General features: G+C 40.8%; 11 protein-coding genes across 11 annotated transcripts; 3 read left to right on the plus strand and 8 right to left on the minus strand. All coding sequences in view use genetic code 12, as the record gives it.

Annotated features, from left to right (window-relative positions):
- Positions 1 to 88: 88 nt before the first annotated feature.
- Positions 89 to 1549, minus strand: LEM3 (Lem3p; the record flags this gene model as incomplete). Its single annotated transcript, XM_007374769.1, has 1 exon — positions 89 to 1549. The coding sequence occupies one exon, from the start codon at positions 1200 to 1202 to the stop codon at positions 153 to 155; it is 1050 nt and encodes a 349-aa protein (XP_007374831.1).
- Positions 1550 to 1823: 274 nt separating this feature from the next.
- On the plus strand, positions 1824 to 4970 carry ERF1 (translation termination factor eRF1; the record flags this gene model as incomplete). Its single annotated transcript, XM_007374770.1, has 1 exon — positions 1824 to 4970. The coding sequence occupies one exon, from the start codon at positions 1894 to 1896 to the stop codon at positions 3208 to 3210; it is 1317 nt and encodes a 438-aa protein (XP_007374832.1).
- On the minus strand, positions 3294 to 5639 carry MAK5 (putative ATP-dependent RNA helicase; the record flags this gene model as incomplete). Its single annotated transcript, XM_007374771.1, has 1 exon — positions 3294 to 5639. The coding sequence occupies one exon, from the start codon at positions 5637 to 5639 to the stop codon at positions 3294 to 3296; it is 2346 nt and encodes a 781-aa protein (XP_007374833.1).
- A 121-nt stretch (positions 5640 to 5760) lies between these two features.
- SPAPADRAFT_136185 (25S rRNA (adenine2142-N1)-methyltransferase) lies at positions 5761 to 6753 on the plus strand (the record flags this gene model as incomplete). Its single annotated transcript, XM_007374772.1, has 1 exon — positions 5761 to 6753. One exon carries the CDS (start codon positions 5761 to 5763, stop codon positions 6751 to 6753), a length of 993 nt encoding a protein of 330 aa, XP_007374834.1.
- On the minus strand, positions 6273 to 8531 carry SPAPADRAFT_60659 (sugar porter family MFS transporter; the record flags this gene model as incomplete). The annotated part of the gene is made up of 1 exon (XM_007374773.1): positions 6273 to 8531. The coding sequence occupies one exon, from the start codon at positions 8500 to 8502 to the stop codon at positions 6877 to 6879; it is 1626 nt and encodes a 541-aa protein (XP_007374835.1).
- Positions 8532 to 10052: 1521 nt separating this feature from the next.
- FRE9 (Fre9p) lies at positions 10053 to 12606 on the minus strand (the record flags this gene model as incomplete). Its single annotated transcript, XM_007374774.1, has 3 exons — positions 10053 to 10278; positions 10447 to 12224; positions 12577 to 12606. The coding sequence occupies 3 exons, from the start codon at positions 12604 to 12606 to the stop codon at positions 10053 to 10055; spliced, it is 2034 nt and encodes a 677-aa protein (XP_007374836.1).
- Positions 12607 to 13059: 453 nt separating this feature from the next.
- Positions 13060 to 13428, plus strand: SPAPADRAFT_55210 (sulfiredoxin; the record flags this gene model as incomplete). The annotated part of the gene is made up of 1 exon (XM_007374775.1): positions 13060 to 13428. One exon carries the CDS (start codon positions 13060 to 13062, stop codon positions 13426 to 13428), a length of 369 nt encoding a protein of 122 aa, XP_007374837.1.
- Positions 13429 to 13674: 246 nt separating this feature from the next.
- FTH1 (Fth1p) lies at positions 13675 to 14901 on the minus strand (the record flags this gene model as incomplete). Its single annotated transcript, XM_007374776.1, has 2 exons — positions 13675 to 14690; positions 14739 to 14901. The coding sequence occupies 2 exons, from the start codon at positions 14899 to 14901 to the stop codon at positions 13675 to 13677; spliced, it is 1179 nt and encodes a 392-aa protein (XP_007374838.1).
- Positions 14902 to 15966: 1065 nt separating this feature from the next.
- On the minus strand, positions 15967 to 16995 carry CRK1 (cyclin-dependent serine/threonine protein kinase; the record flags this gene model as incomplete). The annotated part of the gene is made up of 1 exon (XM_007374777.1): positions 15967 to 16995. A coding segment is annotated over one exon (1029 nt), but the record flags the coding sequence as incomplete, so codon positions are not given.
- Positions 16996 to 17296: 301 nt separating this feature from the next.
- Positions 17297 to 19064, minus strand: ITR1 (myo-inositol transporter; the record flags this gene model as incomplete). The annotated part of the gene is made up of 1 exon (XM_007374778.1): positions 17297 to 19064. The coding sequence occupies one exon, from the start codon at positions 19022 to 19024 to the stop codon at positions 17348 to 17350; it is 1677 nt and encodes a 558-aa protein (XP_007374840.1).
- Positions 19065 to 19747: 683 nt separating this feature from the next.
- CYT1 (ubiquinol--cytochrome-c reductase catalytic subunit) lies at positions 19748 to 21129 on the minus strand (the record flags this gene model as incomplete). Its single annotated transcript, XM_007374779.1, has 1 exon — positions 19748 to 21129. The coding sequence occupies one exon, from the start codon at positions 20821 to 20823 to the stop codon at positions 19966 to 19968; it is 858 nt and encodes a 285-aa protein (XP_007374841.1).
- Between the last annotated feature and the right edge of the window lie 179 nt (positions 21130 to 21308).

The raw sequence follows: 21308 nt of genomic DNA on the forward strand, positions 1-21308 counted from the left end.
TACAACCGAGGATGTTAAACCGTTACACCCGAAACAATATCCCCGAACTAAACGGGATGGGGGGCATTGCTTGGCTTACAAATCACTTGCAATGTCTATAGCAATTGATTTACTATAAAAATAATCTTACAACTATGAACAAATTAACAGCCTCATGTGCTATTCCTCTTCTCAAAACCACTAGTGGTACCGTCGGCAAGTGCAGCGCTTTGCTCATCACGTTGCATTCTTTCTTGGTTCCAACTTAACAAATTAACATCACCTGTCTTTCTGGGCTTGATAAAGTTGATCACTAATAATGCTAACCCCAAGATAAAACAAACACCACCACCAACCATCCAACTGATGCCCAAGAAGTTATTCTTTCCTCCAATAACCGATCTCTGCGACACGTAAATAAACTTCTGACCATTGTATGGCAATACTGGGAAATGTAACCCGATATTAATCTCGTAGATACCAGCTTGTAATTCGTCATTGTCATTACGCAATGCTAACTTGTTGAATGTTGGTAAACCAGAAGGATGCATCCAGTTTTGGAACTCGTACCAGGTGGAAATATCGGGAAGGTTGGTCTCGTTGTATCCGTTAGGGAACATCTTGAACCAGTTTGGAGGTGGGACAACTTCAGTATGGTTGTACTTTGTCTTTTTAAATCTGTCCTTGTCGGTAGCCCATGCAATTCCCTTGTTGGTTAATGAATAATCATGGGAAGTGCCATTGACACCTTGGAAGGTGCTACTGTATGTGTCGTTGAACAAACTGTTGGCAATTAAACCACATGGGTAGATTTTTCTTCCCTGGCTGTCAGTAGACAATGGTTGACAGTTTTGACCCACGGTGTTCTTGATATCATTCAAGGAGGCTGCTTTACCGTTCAATTGGTCTTCGCTGAATGATTTGACAAATCTACGATGGTTGGCATAGAAGTTGTGCAAGCGGTAAAAGAAGTAGATTGGGCCCTTCATGTTGTTCAACACTTCGAATTGAACAACGCAGACTTTTCTTTCATCTTCGAACTCCTGGCTATTGTCATTGGCCAATTTCCAGCTAAACTTGGGAACATTGGTGAGGGTGGCAGATTTGAAATGGTAGGTGGTGAAGTTCAGGGGTATCTCGGAGAAGAAATCAGAAGATGCCAAGTTTTCACATTGACTATAATCAATGGAAAAGTCTTCAATCTGGTCGGATGCATACCACATGGCAGCTCCCAAGGGGACGAATATGATAGCAATGGCAACAAGGAGGGGGATGACTGTCTTGGCGGTCAACACGGGGTTGTATGCTTTCAATCTTTGTTGCCTGAAAGGGTGGCTGCTTGGTTTTCTTGATTTTTCCTTTTTGTCTTCATCCAAGGGCATATCATCCGAAGCCGAATCTGATTCCTCGTCATAGTTTGATTCTGGGACTACACCTTCCTGAGTATAGGAAGGCTGTTGTCTTTGTTGTGCCTGTATCTCATCTGGATGAATTTGGGCCGACATGATGGGAAGTGAATACTAATTAATTATTCCTTGCGATGCGTGTGCTAGCAGACAGGGGTTGTACAAGGAGAAGAATTGGTAATGGCTGAGGTATTTTTGTTCAGTTAATTTTAGATCCGATCCTCCCCTGGATCGTGCTGTAGATCATGTGCGCGGAGTCATGTGCGTGTCGTCATGTGCGGTGTGTCAGGTGGGATGTGTACATGTGACCGCGTTCACATGACGGCAGACACATGACTTTACGCACATGACCCGCTGCATCTCACGCAAGAAAATTTTCAAGTGTTTTTTTTTTTTATTAACCAAAAAAAATTTCAACCCGATATTCGCATAAGAAAGTTGCTGTCTTTGCTTTCTTTCCATTACTTGTTTAATAGATCCAAAGTACATTGCTATAGATTATCTCACAATGTCCTCTCAAGAAACTGACGCTGAAAAGAATATTGAGATCTGGAAGATCAAGAAATTGATCAAGTCCTTGGAAATGGCTAGAGGAAACGGTACCTCAATGATTTCATTGGTGCTTCCTCCAAAAGCCCAAATTTCATTGACCCAAAAGATGTTAACCGATGAATACGGAACTGCTTCCAACATCAAGTCCCGTGTCAACAGATTGTCCGTGTTGTCTGCCATCACTTCCACCCAACAAAAGTTGAAATTGTACAACAGTGTTCCCAAGAATGGTTTGGTTGTTTACTGTGGTGACGTTATAACTGACGAAGGTAAGGAAAAGAAATTGAATATCGATTTCGAACCATTCAAACCAATCAACACCTCTCTTTACTTGTGTGACAACAAATTCCACGTGGAAGCATTGAACGAATTGTTGGAAAATGACGATAGATTCGGGTTCATTATCATGGACGGTAACGGGGCCTTGTTTGGTGCCGTCAGTGGTAACACCAGAGAAGTCTTGCATAAATTCACCGTCGACTTGCCAAAGAAGCACGGTAGAGGTGGTCAATCCGCCGTTCGTTTCTCCCGTTTAAGAGAAGAAAAGAGACACAATTACGTCAGAAAAGTTGCTGAAGTGGCGGTACAAAACTTCATCACCGCTGATAAAGTTAACGTCAAGGGGTTGATCTTGGCTGGTTCTGCAGATTTCAAGACTGAATTGTCCAAGTCTGACTTGTTCGATAACAGATTACAAGCTAAAATCATCAAGATTGTCGATATATCCTACGGTGGTGAAAACGGGTTCAACCAAGCCATTGAATTGTCCGCAGAAACCTTAGCCAATGTTAAATTCGTCCAAGAAAAGAAATTGTTGAACCAATATTTCGACGAAATTTCCCAAGACACCGGTAAGTTCTGTTATGGTATTGAAGACACCTTGAAGGCCCTTGATTTGGGTGCTTGTGAAACCGTCATTGTTTACGAAAACTTAAACACAGTCAGATACACCATGAAGGATATCGAAGGAGAAGAAGTAGTCGCCAATGTCAACCCAGAATTGCCAGACAAGTCATGGCAATTGGACAAAAAGACCGGTACTGAAATGGAAATCATCAAGGAAGAATCCTTCTTGGAATGGTTGGCTGAAAACTACAAGAATTACGGTGCTGAATTAGAATTCGTCACTGATAGATCTTCTGAAGGTGCCCAATTCTGCCAAGGGTTTGGTGGTATTGGTGCCATGTTGAGATACAAGGTCAATTTCGAACAATTGGCTGATGAATCCGATGAAGATGAATATTATGACGACGATGATGACGACTTTATCTAGAGAATTTACATATACACATACAAAGTGGCTTAGTGCCACACATTAATCGAGTTTTCTATTCTTTGGTCTATTAAATACACACCTTATTTTTTATCTTTGTTTGATTTAGGCTTCTTTGTAACCTTGTTGGCTTTCTTTTTGAGCTTTTTCGATTTACCGTCTTTTAAATCGGTTAAAGCGTCGACTTTTTCATGACCTAAAACGTCGTCATGGTGAGTTCCAGTAACCATTTGATGAGCCAAGTTTTGTAATCCACTAGTAATGTACGATCTTCTGGCATTCTTCCTTATAGGTGTAGCCAACAATTGTTTCAATTCATATCGAAGACCCTTCATTTCATCCTTGCCTAGCATCTTACTTTCTTTTCTCTTTCGCTGTTTCTTGATAATGTCATCTTCAAAGTTTTCAATGTCGGATAAGTCTTCAACACCCAATTCTTCCGCAGCTTGCTTGATCCAAGAATCTTCCTTTCTGGTAGAAGTCTTGGAGATGGAAGCATCTGCAAGCTTCGATGAGACCGTCACTCGCTCTCTCAACTGCGAAACCAAATCCATTTCAATTGGAAGCAACTTGACGTCGGTATGCATGTTAAGACGAGATCCTTGTGTGCTGTTGCTAGCCACTAATCTTCTCAATTTTCTAAGTGGCCCCGAAGCTTCTTGTGGAGAACAAAACATCACTGAAACACCCTCTCTGCCTGCTCTGGCAGTTCTACCTGATCTATGAATGTACACATCGGCAGATCGAGGTAAATGGTAATGCACCACATGGTCAATGTTTGGGATATCCAATCCTCTGGCGGCCACATCGGAAGCAACCAACACAGAAACCTCATTCTTTTCACTGGCGGCTTTAAACCTTTCCAATGCTCTCAATCTTTGTTTTTGGATCATAGATGAGTGGATTGAAAATGCGGGAATGTTCAAATTGTTTAAGAATGGCACTAATCTTTTGACCGAATCGATGGAGTTGGCAAATACCAAAGTAGATCCTTTATACATGAGGAGGAAATAATACAAATATAAATCACGTTCGGTAGGACCACATTCGACTAATGCTTCGGTGATTTGTCCAGACACGATTTCCTTAGGATTAGCATCAATTAAAGCTGGTTTAGAGTCTTTAAACTTCAATTTCTCGTTCAACAAAGTGACGATTTCGTCATTATCCATTAATGAGTTTCCCTTGGCTTTGTTCTTCTGGTGTTTGTCCAACTTCCCAAACAAGTCTCTGGAAAAAGTGGCACTAAAGACCAAGGTTTGCCATTTCCATTGCATGGATTTGTTCTTGGGTCTACTCTTGCCAAACAACTCTAAAATCTTTTCAAATTCTTCAAAATGGCCGTCTTGCAATAATCTATCGGCTTCATCCAACACTAAAATATCTGTGCTTGCCATTCTCTTGGTGAGTTGTTCGTCATTTTGGAGCAATTCCAAGAAACGACCGGGAGTAGCAACAATTATTCCTGGACCATGCGCCAATAATCTTTCTTGCTTTTGAATGGAAAGACCACCGGTTATACTCACAATACCTCTGGTTGACAATGGTGAATACTTGGCAAGTTCATTCAAATGGCTAACCACTTGATGAGCCAATTCTCTAGTAGGAGCGAAAACAATACCGGTAGGATTGTTGACTATCTTGTCCTTGACGTTTTGCTTAATTGTGGATAATGACAGTAAGTACTTTTCTAAGATTGGGATACCGTATGCCAATGTCTTACCGGAACCAGTCGTTGCCTTACCGATGACATCCTTCCCTTCCAATGCTAATGGGATGGCTTTCTTTTGGATGGGAGTTGGTTTGGAGAAGTTTAACACCGATAACCCGTTCAAAGTGTAGGGACTTAAGGAACTGAGATCTTCACTTTGCCATTCTGGCAAGTCTATTTCATCGTCGGGTAATGGTAAGTCAAGATTAGCAAAGGCGTTTGCACTGAGTTCTTTTTCTAATTCGTCGGGCTTTTCGTCGATTTCTTCTGTTTCTTCAACGTCAGCTGCTTCGTCTTGGTCTTGATCTGAGTCATCACCAAATCCAGTAAATTCTTCTTCTTCTTCTTCTTCTTCTTCTTCTTGTTCTTCTTCTTGCTGTTCTTGCTCGCCTTCTTCCTCTTTCTGTTCTTCTTGGTTCAGTTTAAGCTTGCTGTCATCCTTGACGATGAACTGAGCTCTACCATCAACAATCTCAACATCAACACCATCTATCTCTTCTAATCCAAAAAACCCTTCGTAATCACCCAAGTTGTCAGGAATCTCTACGGTTTTCCACTTCAAATCATCGATTCTGACAATCTTGGATTCACGCTGCAACTTCTGCTTCAAAGTGGGTGGTTTCTTTGGCTTGGTGACTTTCTTGTTTCCTTTCTTCTGGTTGGCCTTGCCTTTGCCATTACTCTTTCCTGGCTTTCCTTTATTCTTTTGAGGAGCCATCTTGATTGTAGTTAAAACGTAGTAGAATGATTTATTTAGACTAGAAAAAATTATCGATGCTCATCGATTATGGAAAAATAAAGCGTGCAACTAAAACAGGGTAAACAAACCAGACAAAGGCATGGCCAAGAAGAAAACGAGAGTCGGTCTCTTGAAAAGACCAAAGACCATCACCGGTAAGACCCAAGGTATACCCAAAAGCATAAAACCTCAACATACGCGACAAATAATACGACGATTCCACATATTGCAAAAGAATAGGTATGCTATCATCAAGAGACTAGACAAGAAAAACAACATCACCATCGACAATTACAAGGAGTTGTTCAAGAATAACAAAATCTACCAATCGGCATTTAATGCTTTTGTTGTTCCTGAAAAATACACCGATAGTCAAGTCTACAAGATTGACGACTCGTTGTCTCACAACCAAACTGTAGAAATTCTTGCCAAGATAGACGCGGAGATTGAACAACGAGGCGGGATAGAAGCGTACCAAAGAGCTTCCACTGAGGGACAAACTACTAAAAGAGGTGGAGATTCGTCCAAAAGACTCGTAGAGTGGTTGCGCGAGGAGAAGTACCAAAGACGAATAGGCGACGTCACCGCCCTTGAGATTGGATGTTTGAGTCCGTACAATGTTATATCCACCTGTGGGATATTCAAAGATATAACTAGAATAGACTTGAATTCCCAAGATCCTTTGATTCTTGAACAGAATTTCATGGAAAGGCCATTGCCTAAGAATACCGACGAGAAATTCAATCTTATATCTTGTTCGTTGGTTATTAACTTTGTGCCCTCGCCACAGGAACGAGGAGAAATGTTGGTCAGAATGACGAAATTCTTAAAGAAACCAACGGAAACGTCTATCAGCGTGTTGTTTCTAGTGCTTCCACTTCCCTGTATAACCAACTCAAGGTACTTTGACAACAAAAGATTACTTGAAATCATGACCCATTTAGGGTTTACCCAAACACACTACTACGAGGCAAAGAAAGTTGCATACTGGCTTTTTGAATGGAATGGTAAACCATTGCTAAACGCAAAGTTTCCAAAGAAGAACCTCTACACTGGTTCGTCAAGAAATAACTTTTGTATTATTATAGAATAAAATAATATAAATTTAATAAGAATCTATTAAAGTAAATTAACAAATACCTTCAACAGTAAAAGAAAAGAAATAAACCATATCCTCGTTAAGAATTCATTCTGGGATAATTAATGTTTCGTCAATTTATACGTGTTCTTGGCTTGGCTTGGCGTATCCAGTAGAAGTGGCCATTTCTTCGGCAGTTGGTGGGACCCAAGAGCCAGACTTCCAAGGAAGAATCTTTTGGGCATACAATTCATCAACTTCTTCCAAACTCAAACCCTTGGTTTCCATAATGAAAAAGTAGGTAAACACAAAGGCAACGGCAATACATCCAGTAAAGACGTATCCGTAGTAAAAGTTAATGGCGTTGATAATGAATGAGGAAGTGAAGGAAATCAAGAATCCCCACAACCAGTTGGAACCAAGAGCAAGAGCCATGGCCTTGGATCTGACACGTAATGGGTATGATTCAGAAAGGACACAGTAGACACCACCGGCCCAAGTGGATGCAAAGAAGAAAATGTACAAACAAGTGACGAAAATCATGGCTCTACCGGCTGGAAGGTTGGATTCACCATCATATTGGTACAAAGCAACGGAACCTAAGGTGGAGTAGATGATAAAACAGACAAACATACCAGCAGCACCAACCAATAAACATAATCTTCTACCAAATCTTTCAATAGCCCAAATGTTGACAAAAGTGGAAAGGAAGTTAACACAACCTAAAATCATCGAGGTTTGGAAAGAATCTTGTAAACCGACAGCCTTGAAAATAGTGGTAGCAAAGTAAAAGAAGTAGTTGTTACCGGTCAATTGTTGCAAGGAAGCTAAACAGATACCCATGATAACTCTTCTGAAGACAGCTGGCTTACCGGTGATTAATTCACCCCAAGTGGCACTACCAGCCATTTGTTCTCTGTCAATACCAGCTTGGATCAATTGCAATTCAGCATAGACAAATGGATCTTCTGGACTCATCTTGTTGGATCTAGCAATGGACTTCTTAGCATCTTCAATTCTCTTCTTTTCAACCAAGAATCTTGGGGATTCTGGCATAAACATCATACCAACAACAAGGAAACCAGCCCAAAGGAAACATAAAGCTAATGGGATTCTCCATTGAAGAGAGTTGTTCAATTGCTTGGTACCATAAGTACAACAGTAACCAATAAAGATACCCAAGGTAATACACAATTGGAAACAACAAACCAAAGTACCTCTGACGGCCTTTGGAGAAGATTCACCAATAAACATTGGGGAAATGACGGAAACAGTACCAACGGAGAAACCAGTAATAATACGACCAATGGTGATTTGGTACCATTTGTCTTGAGCAGAAATTTGAACAGCAATACCAGCAACATAAATAGCCATGGCAAACATCAAACCAATTCTTCTACCCTTGATATCACCAATTTTAGATAAGACGATACCACCAATGGCACATGCAACGTTGAAAAGACCAATCATTAAACCAACTCTAATGGAAGACATAAACTTTTCACCGTCAGGGCCAACTTCACCAAAACGGTCAATGAAATCAGTCATATTAACAAACCCGGAAATGGTACCGGTATCGTAACCAAAGACAAACCCACCAAAGGCAACCATAAAACACAAACATGAGATTAAAATGTAGTCTTTAAATGTCTTGTTTTCAAGTTGCTGGGCAGTCTCGTTAAAGTCAACCTTGATATCCTTTTCCGAGATGGAAGTAACTTCTGGTGTTTGTTCACCAGCAGGTAAAGTTTCTGAGCGAGCCATAATTAAGTAAGTAAGTGGGGTTTGGTTTTTTTTACTTGTGTGATGTAGAAATATTATAAGATCTGGATGAAATAATGGATATTATTCCCCATATTTATAATGTGGAGGACAAATCTCAAGTGGACATTTTTAATTTTGTAGAAGACATCCAGATTGGAGAGCATAACATGTTGCAGTATTAGGAAAGTGTTACCACCAGTATGAAATTTTGTGTTTTTTTTTTTGCAATTATTTTTTGACCCTTTTGTTATTTCTTTTTTTTAGACCAAGAAAACTTTAACTATAAGTGGCCCTCAAAAAAATAAGTTGGATCGAAGTTATGTTTAACCGGGTTGTGACACGCCGTAGCATGATGTTATAATTGGCCCCTTGGCTTCTTTTGTGTCACATACACTGAGCAAAAATATTATTTTGTGTAACGACAATAAGACTAAGTATCAGTTATTTTTTCACCTTCGGAAAAACCTTAAGCTTAAACGAAGAAAATAATGCAGGTGAAATTTTTTTCTTCATTGGGCGGCGTTACGAGGCTTGGAATGCAACCCATGAATATATGGAACACTTCGAAAGTAAGTTCCACATTTTACCCCAACAGGTACAGTTGCTGCCCCATGGAGGTGGAAATAACCTTGCGATGTGGGATCATTGTTTATTGTTACCATATTGACCGGATCGGATGTTTTTCCGAACAGGATTTATATGCACTGCGGCACTTATTCAATTGCTGTCCGCCAACGGTTCGCCGCAGATTTGGGACATTGCCGCAGTTGGAAGCCTCCTTTGATTTTGCGTTTTGAGCCAGAGACGGTTTACAAAAGAAAAGACAATTAAATGATTAAAAAAGTTTTTCCGAAGTGGTGTCGTGCAACAGTGAGAATTATCGTACCAAGCATTTCCTTCCACATGTTATTATTATTATTATTGTTATTATTATTATTCTTCTTCGAGAAAGCTTGTATTGCTGTGACAAGATGTTACATTTTTACGGTGAGCAGATCCACACAGGAAATAAAATATTCTCAATTATAGATTCATGTTCATCACGATACTGATCCAAGATTTAATGACTAAATTAAAGTAAATAACAAATTAGCATGATGTCAGATCTGGAAACAATAGAGATGACATGTTAGGTTTGTGATTTGCTAATGCGACCATAATTTAAATCTTAAGTCATGCGTGAATTCTATTTGTCGATTCTAATTCGGTTGCATTTTTGGTTTTGTGGTTGCACCGAAAAAAAAAGATCCAGCTGCATGAGCATGCACGACGGCTGTTTTAGTAATTTCTTTTTTCTATTTTTTTTTTTTTGCGCAAATAAATTTGCATCGATTCTCTCATTTCAGCTAGATTTAGAAAATATGTGAAACTATCACTTGATGCACAGTCCGTGTGGTGATCTACACGGGAAATCAAACGAGGAGTGTGGTTTCATTTCGGTTAAACTCTTCCACATCTCAGCCGTACACATTGATGTCATTACTGCAAAAAAAAAAATGCGCTTATGAGAGAAACACCTGTACCAATACGTTTATATATTCCTATCCTAATTATGCCCATACCTGGAGTTTCTCATAGTAATCTACCCTCTTCCTTTCCTTATTGTCTATATTCCTAATTACAGCAGCACGTATATCATCAACCATGGCGGGATGACCACACGTAATAAAACAAGTGGATCCTAACGACTCCTCGACATTCGCCCTAACCAATGCGTCAATGTCTGGTTTTCCGTGTAAGAAAGCTATATGGGAAAGTGTACCCACAAGCTGGGCCCTGTCCCTAGGTGGTGGTGCATTTTGTGCCACTTCCGTTGTGGAGTTGTAATTATTATTCTTGGCAGAAGCCGCAAGTGGTTGTAGCTCTTCCAAATGTGTATCTTGTGATGTGACCGCGCTCCACTCTGTCAGTGTGGTGAATGGAGCATCAGGTCGGGAAACATACACTGTTGTTTCAACGTTGGTTTCTTTCAACAGGAGTAACTCGTTGTAAAACCACACAATCGAGCCATAGTCACGCACCACCCAGATCAATTTGATCATCTCCTTTGAATCACGGCGTTGAGCTAAGTCGTATGCTTCGGCAAAAATTCCAGGGATTCCACTGCCACCAGCTACAAACACAGCATTGTCATATCTGCTAGCTGGTGCTTTTTCTCCATATGAACCTTCAATCGCCACCCTAACCTGGCTGTGGCCATCATGTTGAAGCAAATGCTGGTATAATGACAATGTTACTCCCTGTTTGACTTTAACATACAACACAATTTCATCACCAGAGGTGGTTGTGTATGTGAATGGATGAGACTGCCAAAAACTGGTGGGTAAAAGAAAGTGAATAAATGCATGTCCGCCAGGAATGGCTTCCCAATCATGAGGTTTAGGAACCACTATCTTAAGGGTATCATCGCCAGCTATTGACAACTTAGCATAAGGAAACCCAAACTCCCATATACGGCCGATTCTAATAATTCTATCAAATACCCATATCAAGGTTGAACTAAAGTAAAACCACGTGCAATATAAATCACGCACGTGAAGCCAAGCGGCAATGATGAAAACCAATGCTAATGCAATATGAAGTAATAAAAATACCTCGTACCATTTTCTCCGAAGGACCAATAATCCTTGAATCATGATAACAGCACCGCTGACGGTTCCAACAACACCCCATAGCACATATCCTTCCATGATCTTCGTGCGGTAGTTTGATCCAAAGTAGAGCGAGTACAAGATTGAATGGAGCATGACCATAAGGACAACTATTCGTGATATCCAACGATGTAAAGTTATGAATGTGGAGTATTCCCATTTGGTAACCCATTGTAAGAAATTGTTCCTTCCTCCAAAGAGGATCAAAAGCGGCATCAACAGACTGCTCAAGAAACTCAATCTTACAGCATGGTATCGCAAGAGCGCTTGGCCCTTGTGTCGAAAAAGAGGGTCACCTTCATAGTAAGTAATATTAATAGTGGTAAGAACGTAGCATAGTATAAGCAACCCCACAAAAATAATTGTTTCTACCCTTGCTGGAACAAGCATATCAAAGATCTTTCCAAGTTTCTTTTCTTCGGTCTTGTACTTGCCCCATGTCCCAGGTAAAGTAATCGTCTTTCTAAACCAATTTGTAATAGGGCCAGTTAACCTTTTCTTGTACAAACCAGGAAACATAAACTTCGACCAGTTTCCAATCGCGGCCAATGCAAACACTGCAACCCAGTACAATACGACAAATCCACCATAGTCCACAGACACATCATAATTTCCCAAAAACTGTTCATAAGCTCCTTTGAACAACAAAACATCTGAATCGTTCAATCTCACAGGAAAATCCACTAGTTTTGCAGGGGTGTAGTCGGGTATCTCGTCTATTGATTTGGCTTGGTTTAAATAATATTCATGGGCTTGTGTGAATTGATCCATGGATATCGTCTTGTTGAATTCCCTGTGGCACATGCTTAGGAGGGAGGGTATCTCAGCAGGATGTCCTAGAGTGTAGCAATGTGACATGGTAGCAAATGCATTCAAGTTATTGCAATAACATGACTCGGTGGTTTCTGAATCTTCGCAAAAGCGAGTGGTTAACTCTATTTGGTAGTTGCATCCTAAATATGCAATCTTGGGTTTACCGTACTTGTGAAAAGGTGCGCCTGTACGGGCAGCTTGTGGTGTGAACGATATTAGGATGGAAATTAATAAGCATATTTTTAGTATGGATTTGATCTTGTTGTGTAATATTCCTTTTGATCTGGTGAGTTGAAACGGTAGTAGAAGGATCAATAGCACTATTGATGTGTAGATAGCTAAAGGGAACATGCTAGATGCAAATAGGATCAACAAAGGAACCAGATCTAATTGTTTGTTTTGATGTGTTGAATTGGTAAAAATTATCTTTTTGATCTACGGAAATGTTGGAAATTTCCACGGCGCTTTTTTTTTTTTGACGGTTGAGTTTGTGTCGCTAATTCAGTTGGTGGTTCCACTTGTTAGGGGGTTCGCTAGACTGAAACGATATCGGAGTTTGCAGATCAAGATAAAGAAAGGTGATTACAAATTATCCAAACTTGAAGCTCACCCCTTGACCATATGATCTCTGGTCCTGCATTTCCGCTTCGAGCGGATTTTGAGATTTACTCGGCCGTTGAAATGCGAGATTCGGCTTTTTCTAGAGGCGGAAAAACTGATCAAATTGATAAAATATTTTTGATGCTTAATGCACGTGATGGGGCACCAGCCGCAACCTTAAACTTTTAACCGCCAGCCACAGCCCGATACAACCAGGTAAAGCTGTAGATATTCCTCTAAGAATAGTTTCTTCAATAACTGCAGACCCCGAAACAAAGCCCTTGCATATTCTGTCCTAGGCAAAAGTGTCGTATTTGTTTGTGATGACATATTATTTAGTGCTGTGACCACAAAAAAATTACTAATGCGAATTCTGGAACAATTGCTTGCTGACATAGAGGACATCGAAGCAACTATCGCGAGTATAAATTCAACCAGATCCCACATGAGCTCTCCCTAAGATATATTTGTTGTCTTCTACATCAATACTGCTATGAACAGACAACTTAAAATAGAATACGTACCCTTGGACCAAATCAGAAGACCCATCCCTCCAGTGTTGGACTATCAGAAGATCGATGCTATGGTCTCTACCCTAAACGGGAAACCCATGGCCTCAGCAACTTGTAAAGTTGAAGACATAACTTCGGGAGAATTGCCACCTATTGATGTATTTAAAGTAAGGGAGTCAGGAAAAAACTATTACTTTGCCTTTGGTGGATGTCATCGTTTCCAAGCTTATGATCGTATCGATGGAGAATCAAAAGAACCAACTTTGGTGAAATGCGGAATTATGCCTGCCACAAGAAAGACTTTAAAGGTATATTTGGGTGCTTCTGTAGATGAAATGTTTGAAGACTAAGCAGCTGTTTTGCACTTACCGTGCTCGTTCTGGTGCTGGTACTGGTGCTAGTGCTGGTGCTAGTGCTGGTGCTGGTGCTTATGCCAATACATATGATATACTTTTTTTCATACAAAAGTTGAAACTAGTTAGAACAGTGTCCATAGCCTTCGGCTCAGCTTGTAGTTGGTAAAGGTTTACTGAGACATGTGTTCAACCAAAAGATGTCTTTTCCTTACACAATATAGCTATATACTTTTTAATGAATCATTTCAATGGAGTTTCCGAGTTGATAGAGGATGTACTTACTCTAGGTTCTGCATCAGATTCAAGTGCTTGGTAATTTCTCTTACGAGCTCTTCTTGCTTGCCATGAAACTGGAATCAATGGCAAATACCCATGTTTTTCTTCGTAGATCAACGCACTAAACACAGTAATCACTACCGCCCAGTAAATGTTATAAGCAATCACACTTCCATAAGTGGCGGAATTGGTCCATCCGAAAATTGCAGTGAAAATCATCCAGAATGCTCCATCCTCTTGCATTTCTCCATTACAGCAATTTACATGCCATACACTTCTGTTTATATCATAAGAACCTGGTCCATGGCCGGTTTCACTAACATCTAATCCACCACACGAATTAATAAAACTTTGCAATTCAAAATTCCAAACACCTTTGGAGAATAATCCAGCAGCAACCAAGTACAAGAAACATGTAGAACTGACCAAGAACCACTGTAAGGAAAGCGTGTTTCCTGATCTGTACAATACCACCCCAATACTAGACCCAATAACGAGTGCAGCTATAGCCGAATTCACAAGGGCGAGTACAGATGTGTTTTCATTGATTCCAATACCACCAAGGAATACAATTGCCTCCATACCTTCTCTTAAAGTAGTAACAAATGGAAGAATAAACATATTATACTTTTCAGCTAAAGCTTCAAGTTTGCTTACCCAACTCTCATTCCTATTGAGTATACTGCCTCTATTAACGTTCAAATACCCCGATCTATTGAAGATCTTACCCAATTTATACTTCCACTTTTCCTGCATTTTATTGACACGAAGGATCTTGATCCCCATAACCGAAATAATTACACTGGCAAAGATCGAAAACGTGCCTTCCCAATAATGTTCTGCAATGGCCCACAAGTCGTTCCCCAAAATATAAAACACAGCTAATATAACCGCACCAATGACCAAGCAACACGCGATCCCGAGCAACCCACCAATCCAAACTTGTACCTTTAGCGACTTGTACAAGGCGAGATCAGGCACTTCGACCTCGGTCTCATCTGGGTTGACAATCTCCACTGCCTCAGTGCTTTGGTACATGATATCGGTTGATTCTGTGGTGACTTTGGCTTTCCCGATGAAGGTCTGGTGGAGAAAGGCGAGCAACACTGAAATGATAATTGCCGACTCGAGGGTCTCTCGCAAGATTATAAGGAATGCTTGCACGGAAAAATATTCTTCGATACTGATCATTGTGCTAGGTCAAACTAACAATTAAAACTAATAAAATACCCTATGTTGGAGGTAATAAAGGTAGCACTGTAAAGAAAACGGTTGGGATCAAAATTTTCAGCGTGGGAAAATATGGAGCGCCAACGATTATCTAAAAGATCAGTAAGCAGCGCGGAAATGTCAATTTCCGGAGGGGTCCTCCGTGTCGGTGTCGGATGCGCGCGGCACAAAAAAGTGGTGGCGAGTGAGCTAATAATTACGCCGGTTGATGTAACATTCACTATGTAGCATGCTCTATATAACTTATGTCTTCTTTTCTGACTTCAAGTACTTGATTTTCTCATTACTCAACTTTCGATATTCAATGTCCATCTTGAAGCTAGGCACATCTAAAAACCCATCTAATGAAGCTTCATCCTTCTTGGATATGTCATTCTCCACCTCACTCAAGTCACTATCCGGATCAGGATCCAGGATCGTCTTCTTTTTCTTGATTAGGTGATTAATAATGGGTGATCCTCCGCTTAGTTGCCGATTGGGTTTCTTCATAAAGATATTAATCGCAGGTTTCTTGGGCACAACAGGTGTCGACTCTTCTTGTTTTTTCACTAAAGAGCTGGTTTGGTTCCTTATATTTGCCACTGTCCCCACTCCTCGTACTACTGGCGGGGCACCACTTCTGGTTCGCTCCGAATAATCCGGATACGAACTGGGTTTCTTGGGTAATTCGGAACTCAATGGCTGGGTTGTTGGACCGGAAAAACTTGGCTTCAGTGGGAGTGCTTTTGTAGGACTAGATTTAGGTGGGCTATGGTTCAGATCAGAAATGCCTCTATAGTTAGAATGTCTTGACTGATAATCTTTAGCACCAGCAGGTAAATTAGTGCTGGACCTTTGCTTGGGAATGTACGTATCTGTAGCTCTGTCATTCTGAGAATTGTTCCGGGGTAATTTACCACTATCGGAGAAATAACTCACGTATTTTCCTTCATTTGAAGTGCGCCTCAGCTCAAAATTTGATACAGCATTGGTGCTAGTTTCTCGCAACTTCTTAAATCTTTCCTTATCTATTTCATGGCACTCTTCGAATTTGGGCAAATCTTCAGGCTTGGCTGGCAATGGATCTGTCTTGAAGAAATCATGCTCTAATGCATCTAACGCATTAAATCGTTTGTAAGGGTCGAGAGTTAGTAACCCACTCAAGAGTTCTACCCCAGTAGGAGGCAAGATCTTCTCGAATCGAGATTCTAGACTTCGCTTGCATGTGAGTCCAATATTGAAATCTGTTTTGTTTGGTAACTTGGCCGCTTCGGGCCAGTTCAATGGTGGTCCCACCAAATCAAACACCAATTGTGCCTGGTGTGCGTCTGATTTCCCCACCAAGATCGGCTTATGGGTGAACAACTCTGCAAACACGCATCCGATCCCCCAAAGATCTACAGCAGTAGTGTATTTCCGTTCACCTAGTAAAAGTTCAGGAGGTCGATACCATCGAGTGACAACCAATCCAGTATATGCCCTCTCTCCACCACCTGGTCCCTGTCCAAGCTTGGGGATTTTCCCATGGTACGTTCTCGCCAACCCGAAATCGGCAATTTTCAACACCCCATTGAAATCAATCAAGATGTTAGCTGCTTTTATGTCTCGATGCAAGAACCCTTGTTCGTGAATATACTGTATTCCCTCAAGGAGTTGCTTCATAAAGCACTTTATCTGGTTGAGTTCTAACTCCACGTTGGGGTTTTCTAAAAGCCCCACCAAGTCACTTGACATGTATGGCGACACGGTATAGAATGCCCCTCGCTGCGTGATCAAATCGGCGGGGTTATTCACTTTGGGCTCTTCATAAATCATTTCAACAATTTTTACTACATTCTTATGGTCCAACCGTTTCAAAATCGTGATTTCTCGCATGGCAGTAACGGGGAAGCCTTCCTTAGCCGAATGGTTAATGAGTTGTTTCAACGCAACTAAATCGCCAGTCTTCTTGCTCTTGGCCTTTTGCACCACTCCAAACGTCCCCTGACCTAACTTTCTTATCACTTCGTACTCTTTCAACCTCCCCATTTCCTTGATGTGGCCTTTGGACTGCGGTGGTGGTGGCGGTGGTGGCATATTGAGCTTCCGCTTCTTAGGGTCTGGTTCTCCTCGCGGCAATCGTATGTCTGACATTTGCGCATATAAATAAATACAGGAGGTAAGATAATGTACAAAAATCTAAATGAATTAGCCAAGAAGCTTTAGTATTTGATGTGGTAAAAGTGATTCAACGGTCTATTGTAGTTTCTGTCCGCAAAAACAGAACAGAAATTTTATTTCACCAACAAAGCATCTGCGGACTGCGCAGACAGAGGCAGACAAACAAACAAACAGACAGACAGAAAAATAAACCACACACGACCTGGCATGGATTACGCTACTATGATGGTATTATATATTAAGAATTAGTTACGTCTATTAAGTTACTCTATGCTGTTCTGGTTTTATTGGCAAACTTTGAGTGTAGTCTTCTTTCCCTAGCCATTCTCGATGCCTGTTTGACATTGAACCCATCACTCAAGAAACTAGTAGTCTCTTCCAATTCCAACCCAGCAGTTTCTGGTAACAAAAAGTACACGAAAAGGAACGAGACAAAACATAATCCAGCAAAGAAGGAGAATGTACCGGTTGGAGTTATATTTTGTAACATTGTCAAGAATGTAGCTGCAATAACCATGGATCCTGCCCAGTTGGTACCTGCAGCGTACATAGCTCCTACCGAACGGACATTAACATCGGAAAACAACTCAACCCCGACCCAGGCTGAGTTACCGATCCCAATGGCATATGAAGCCACAAACGCCACCATACTGACAATAACGACAATTCCCCATCCACTGATGCCACTGGATTCAATGACACCGGACCCTGAGGAAAAGTCCACGTTTAAGAAATGGAAGGCAATAGCACAAACCACCAACGAGATACACATACAGGGGATACCGAACAATAAGATTCTTCTTCTTCCAACTATGTCGATAATACAAATGGCAATACCGGTGAAAACAAAGTTTGTAGCGGCAACAATAATAGACACGGCGGTAGGATTGTTGAATCCAATAGTTTCGAAAATAGTAGCACTAAAGTACATCAACGAGTTGAAACCAGTGAACTGTTGAATACCTTGTAATCCACATGCAAGAATCAATGCTCGAAGATTTCCTGGGGTTTTATGGATGATCTTGATGGATTCCCATGACTTTTGTAATGGGCCCCTTCCTGGAACATTTGAGTTTGATGAAACCATTTCTTCAATGGTGGCTTGTATGAATTCATCGGAGGGGTCCCTGTGAATTTTCTTGAGAATATCCGTGGCCTTTTCAACTTCACCGTTCATAACGTAGAATCTTGGGGTATCAGGTAAGAACCAGAACAAGACAAATTGGAACACTGGTGGAATCATACATAACCCCACGGAAACCCTCCAGCCGTGTTCTACCCGGGTCAACCCCCAGTTGATTAAGTAAGCAATAAGTTGACCACCAGTAATAAACATGACGTTTGTAACGATTAATCTCCCTCTGTATTTAGCAGGAGCCAATTCAGAAAGCATTAATGGAGCAATAAACGAACCGATACCAACACCCCAACCTAACACAAATCTTCCGGCAATCATGGTCCATACCGTATGAGCAACCAACTGGATGATTGTACCCACGACAAAAATAACATTGGATCCCAACAACACCATTCTTCTTCCAATTAAGTTAGCCAAGATCCCACCGACTATAGCGCCTAAAAGTGCACCCAACGAAGTTGCGGATGTAATAAGTTCTTTTTCTCCTGACGTCAAGATCTTGTTAGACAAGTCAGTTCCGACTTGGATTAATGCTGAGGAGATGTATCCAGTGTCGTAACCAAACATGAACCCTGAGATGGACGATGCCAAGGTCAAAATCAACACAGTCTTTGTAGGTTTGACATCGTCGTCGGAAATGTCAAACGAAGTAGCGTCAACAACTGAGGAAGGGCCCACCAATAGCATCTCTTCAGAGGTGCCGGACTTGATGGACGACGCGGAGCTTTTCACAACATAGTCCATTACCAGAGGGGTATCCCTACCGTTCTGCTTGGTATCTTTATTTTGTATATTCTGCTGCACCATTTGCAAATATTCGTATCAAATGATTGTTTATGGTTGAAACAACAAGAAAAAAGTGGTATGAAAAGTGTCTAATTTTATAAATGTCTGGAAATGCCGTGTTTTATGAAATTAATTTCGGCGAACTTTGTGTTTCATGGCAAAACTTTGCTAGTGGGCTGCGCCGGATTATGTAATTTTTCCGCCGTGTCAGTTGAGACATTCTATTATTCTCCGTATTGTGTCACCGAAAATTGTGCCTTATGCTTGTCAGGGCCTACCCGTATTTGTTTTCACCTGGGTGCCCCGAGTTATTGACAGACTAATACGAGTCTAAATCTGGAGTTTGTGGGGAGGGAGAGGGGAGGAGGGGTATATCCAGGTAAAGGGTGTAACCCACACAAATATGACCTACAGAAAGTGCCTGAAATTATATATGTAGGGAAGATCTAATTATGACAAGAATGAGGCTTAGTTAGCAATTATACCTGGCCAACAATACAGTCAGACGAGACATACTCTGTCACTCTCAAATCGTGTCGTGTCGTGTCTCATCCCTAGTAGATAGAGCTAATGATGCTGTCTGACAAAAAATTATACGCATCTCCTCCCCCCATGAAATAGTTGCAAATAGACTTGTCAGGGCCCTGGACTGAAATACAATAACAGTTAATACTCACAAATGTATACAGCTAATCAAAAAGTTCTACGTAAATAACTAGAGAATTCAGCTACTACACATCTTCTAATAACAATTATTATATGTATTTTTCTGCATATTATATAAAAAAACAACCAATGTTATCATGATGACAACAAAATGACAGTCTAAAGAAAAAGACAAACAGAAAGAATGAGCTAATTCATATAACTTTTATATTTACAAAGAAAAAGAACATATGAATTAAATGACTTTATGTTTTACTCTTGATATTGTTGTCTTTTTCCAAGGGTTCGCCTTTGGCTTATTTCTTTGGTGGGTCGAATCTGAACTTTCTGTTCTTGATTGGAGACCATTTGAATCTCTTGACGTAGAGGGAAAGTAAGTATAAGGAGGAAACAACAATGATAGCCTTCAAACCCCACTTCTTTCTTTCGTCGTGTTCTGGTTCAGAAGCCCAGTTCAAGAAAGTGGTAACATCCTTGGCCATTTGGGAAGTAGTGGCTGGAGTACCATCTTCGTATTCAACCAAGTCATCAAACAAAACTCTACCCATAGCAATAGCACCACCTGGGAAGTAAGGGTTATAGTTGGTACCAACTGGTAATACAACACCGGCTGGTGGCTCTTCTGGGTAACCGGTCAACAAGGAGAAGATGTAATCACAACCACCGTGTCTGGCCTTGACAATCAAAGATAAATCAGGTGGTAAGGCCCCTTGGTTGGCAGCTCTAGCAGCTTGTTCGTTTTCATAAGGAGCTGGCAAGTAGTCGGCCAACTTACCTGGTCTCTTTCTTGGATTACCTTCGTCATCTGGTTCGTCGTCGTATTCCAATTCTTCAGCCATGGCCTTGGCTTCAGAGGTGTTGTGACAAACACCAACCAAGTTTCTCCAGGCGATTCTGTCCAAGGAGTGACAAGCAGCACAAACTTCTTTATAAACTTGGAACCCTCTTCTGATAGAGGCATGGTCAAATGTGTCAAACATACCATTGTGGGACCAACCGTAAGCTGGAGGATGTAACCCGTGTTCGGCAGCGGTCATGGCATTGGCGGTCATGGAGTCTTGGTATAACAAGTAGGATGCAGTTAAACCAGTAACACCAACACCACCGGCAATGATCTTTTGGGTCATTCCTGAGTTGAATGCAAGTCTGAACATTTTCTGAGATATATCTTTATATGAATAGTTAAAAAAACGAAAAACAAACGCTTATCTCAATTGAACTTGTGAATGGGTATAAATATATACAAAAGGTAAACCTGTAGTGGTGGTAGATTGTATATAAATTATATCTATAATTTGGGATTTGTATATTTCACTGATTGAGTATAAACACACAATGAAATAAAATTGAAAATTGAAATAAGTAAAAGTGAAACGAGTTCTTCAACGATGTTATGAATGACTTTACAACACTGGGGAAGTCGATTGTCTGTTCACGATTGGGAAAACTAGATTGTTCTTAAAGAAGGTTTGTGAATTTTCAAAGGTTTGAAGTTTTTTTTTCCCACCAGTAAAAACCAACCTCACTGTATTGGCTTGGGCTCTGTTGGTTTGTATGGGCTTTTTTTCTATTGGATTGCAAACCACTGAAAAAAAAATTCGAGAAATCATTGTGCGCATCCTGCATGTAATCCCCACTA

This window comes from Spathaspora passalidarum (genome assembly GCF_000223485.1).
Source record: "Spathaspora passalidarum NRRL Y-27907 unplaced genomic scaffold SPAPAscaffold_3, whole genome shotgun sequence".
Lineage (NCBI taxonomy): Eukaryota > Fungi > Ascomycota > Pichiomycetes > Serinales > Debaryomycetaceae > Spathaspora > Spathaspora passalidarum.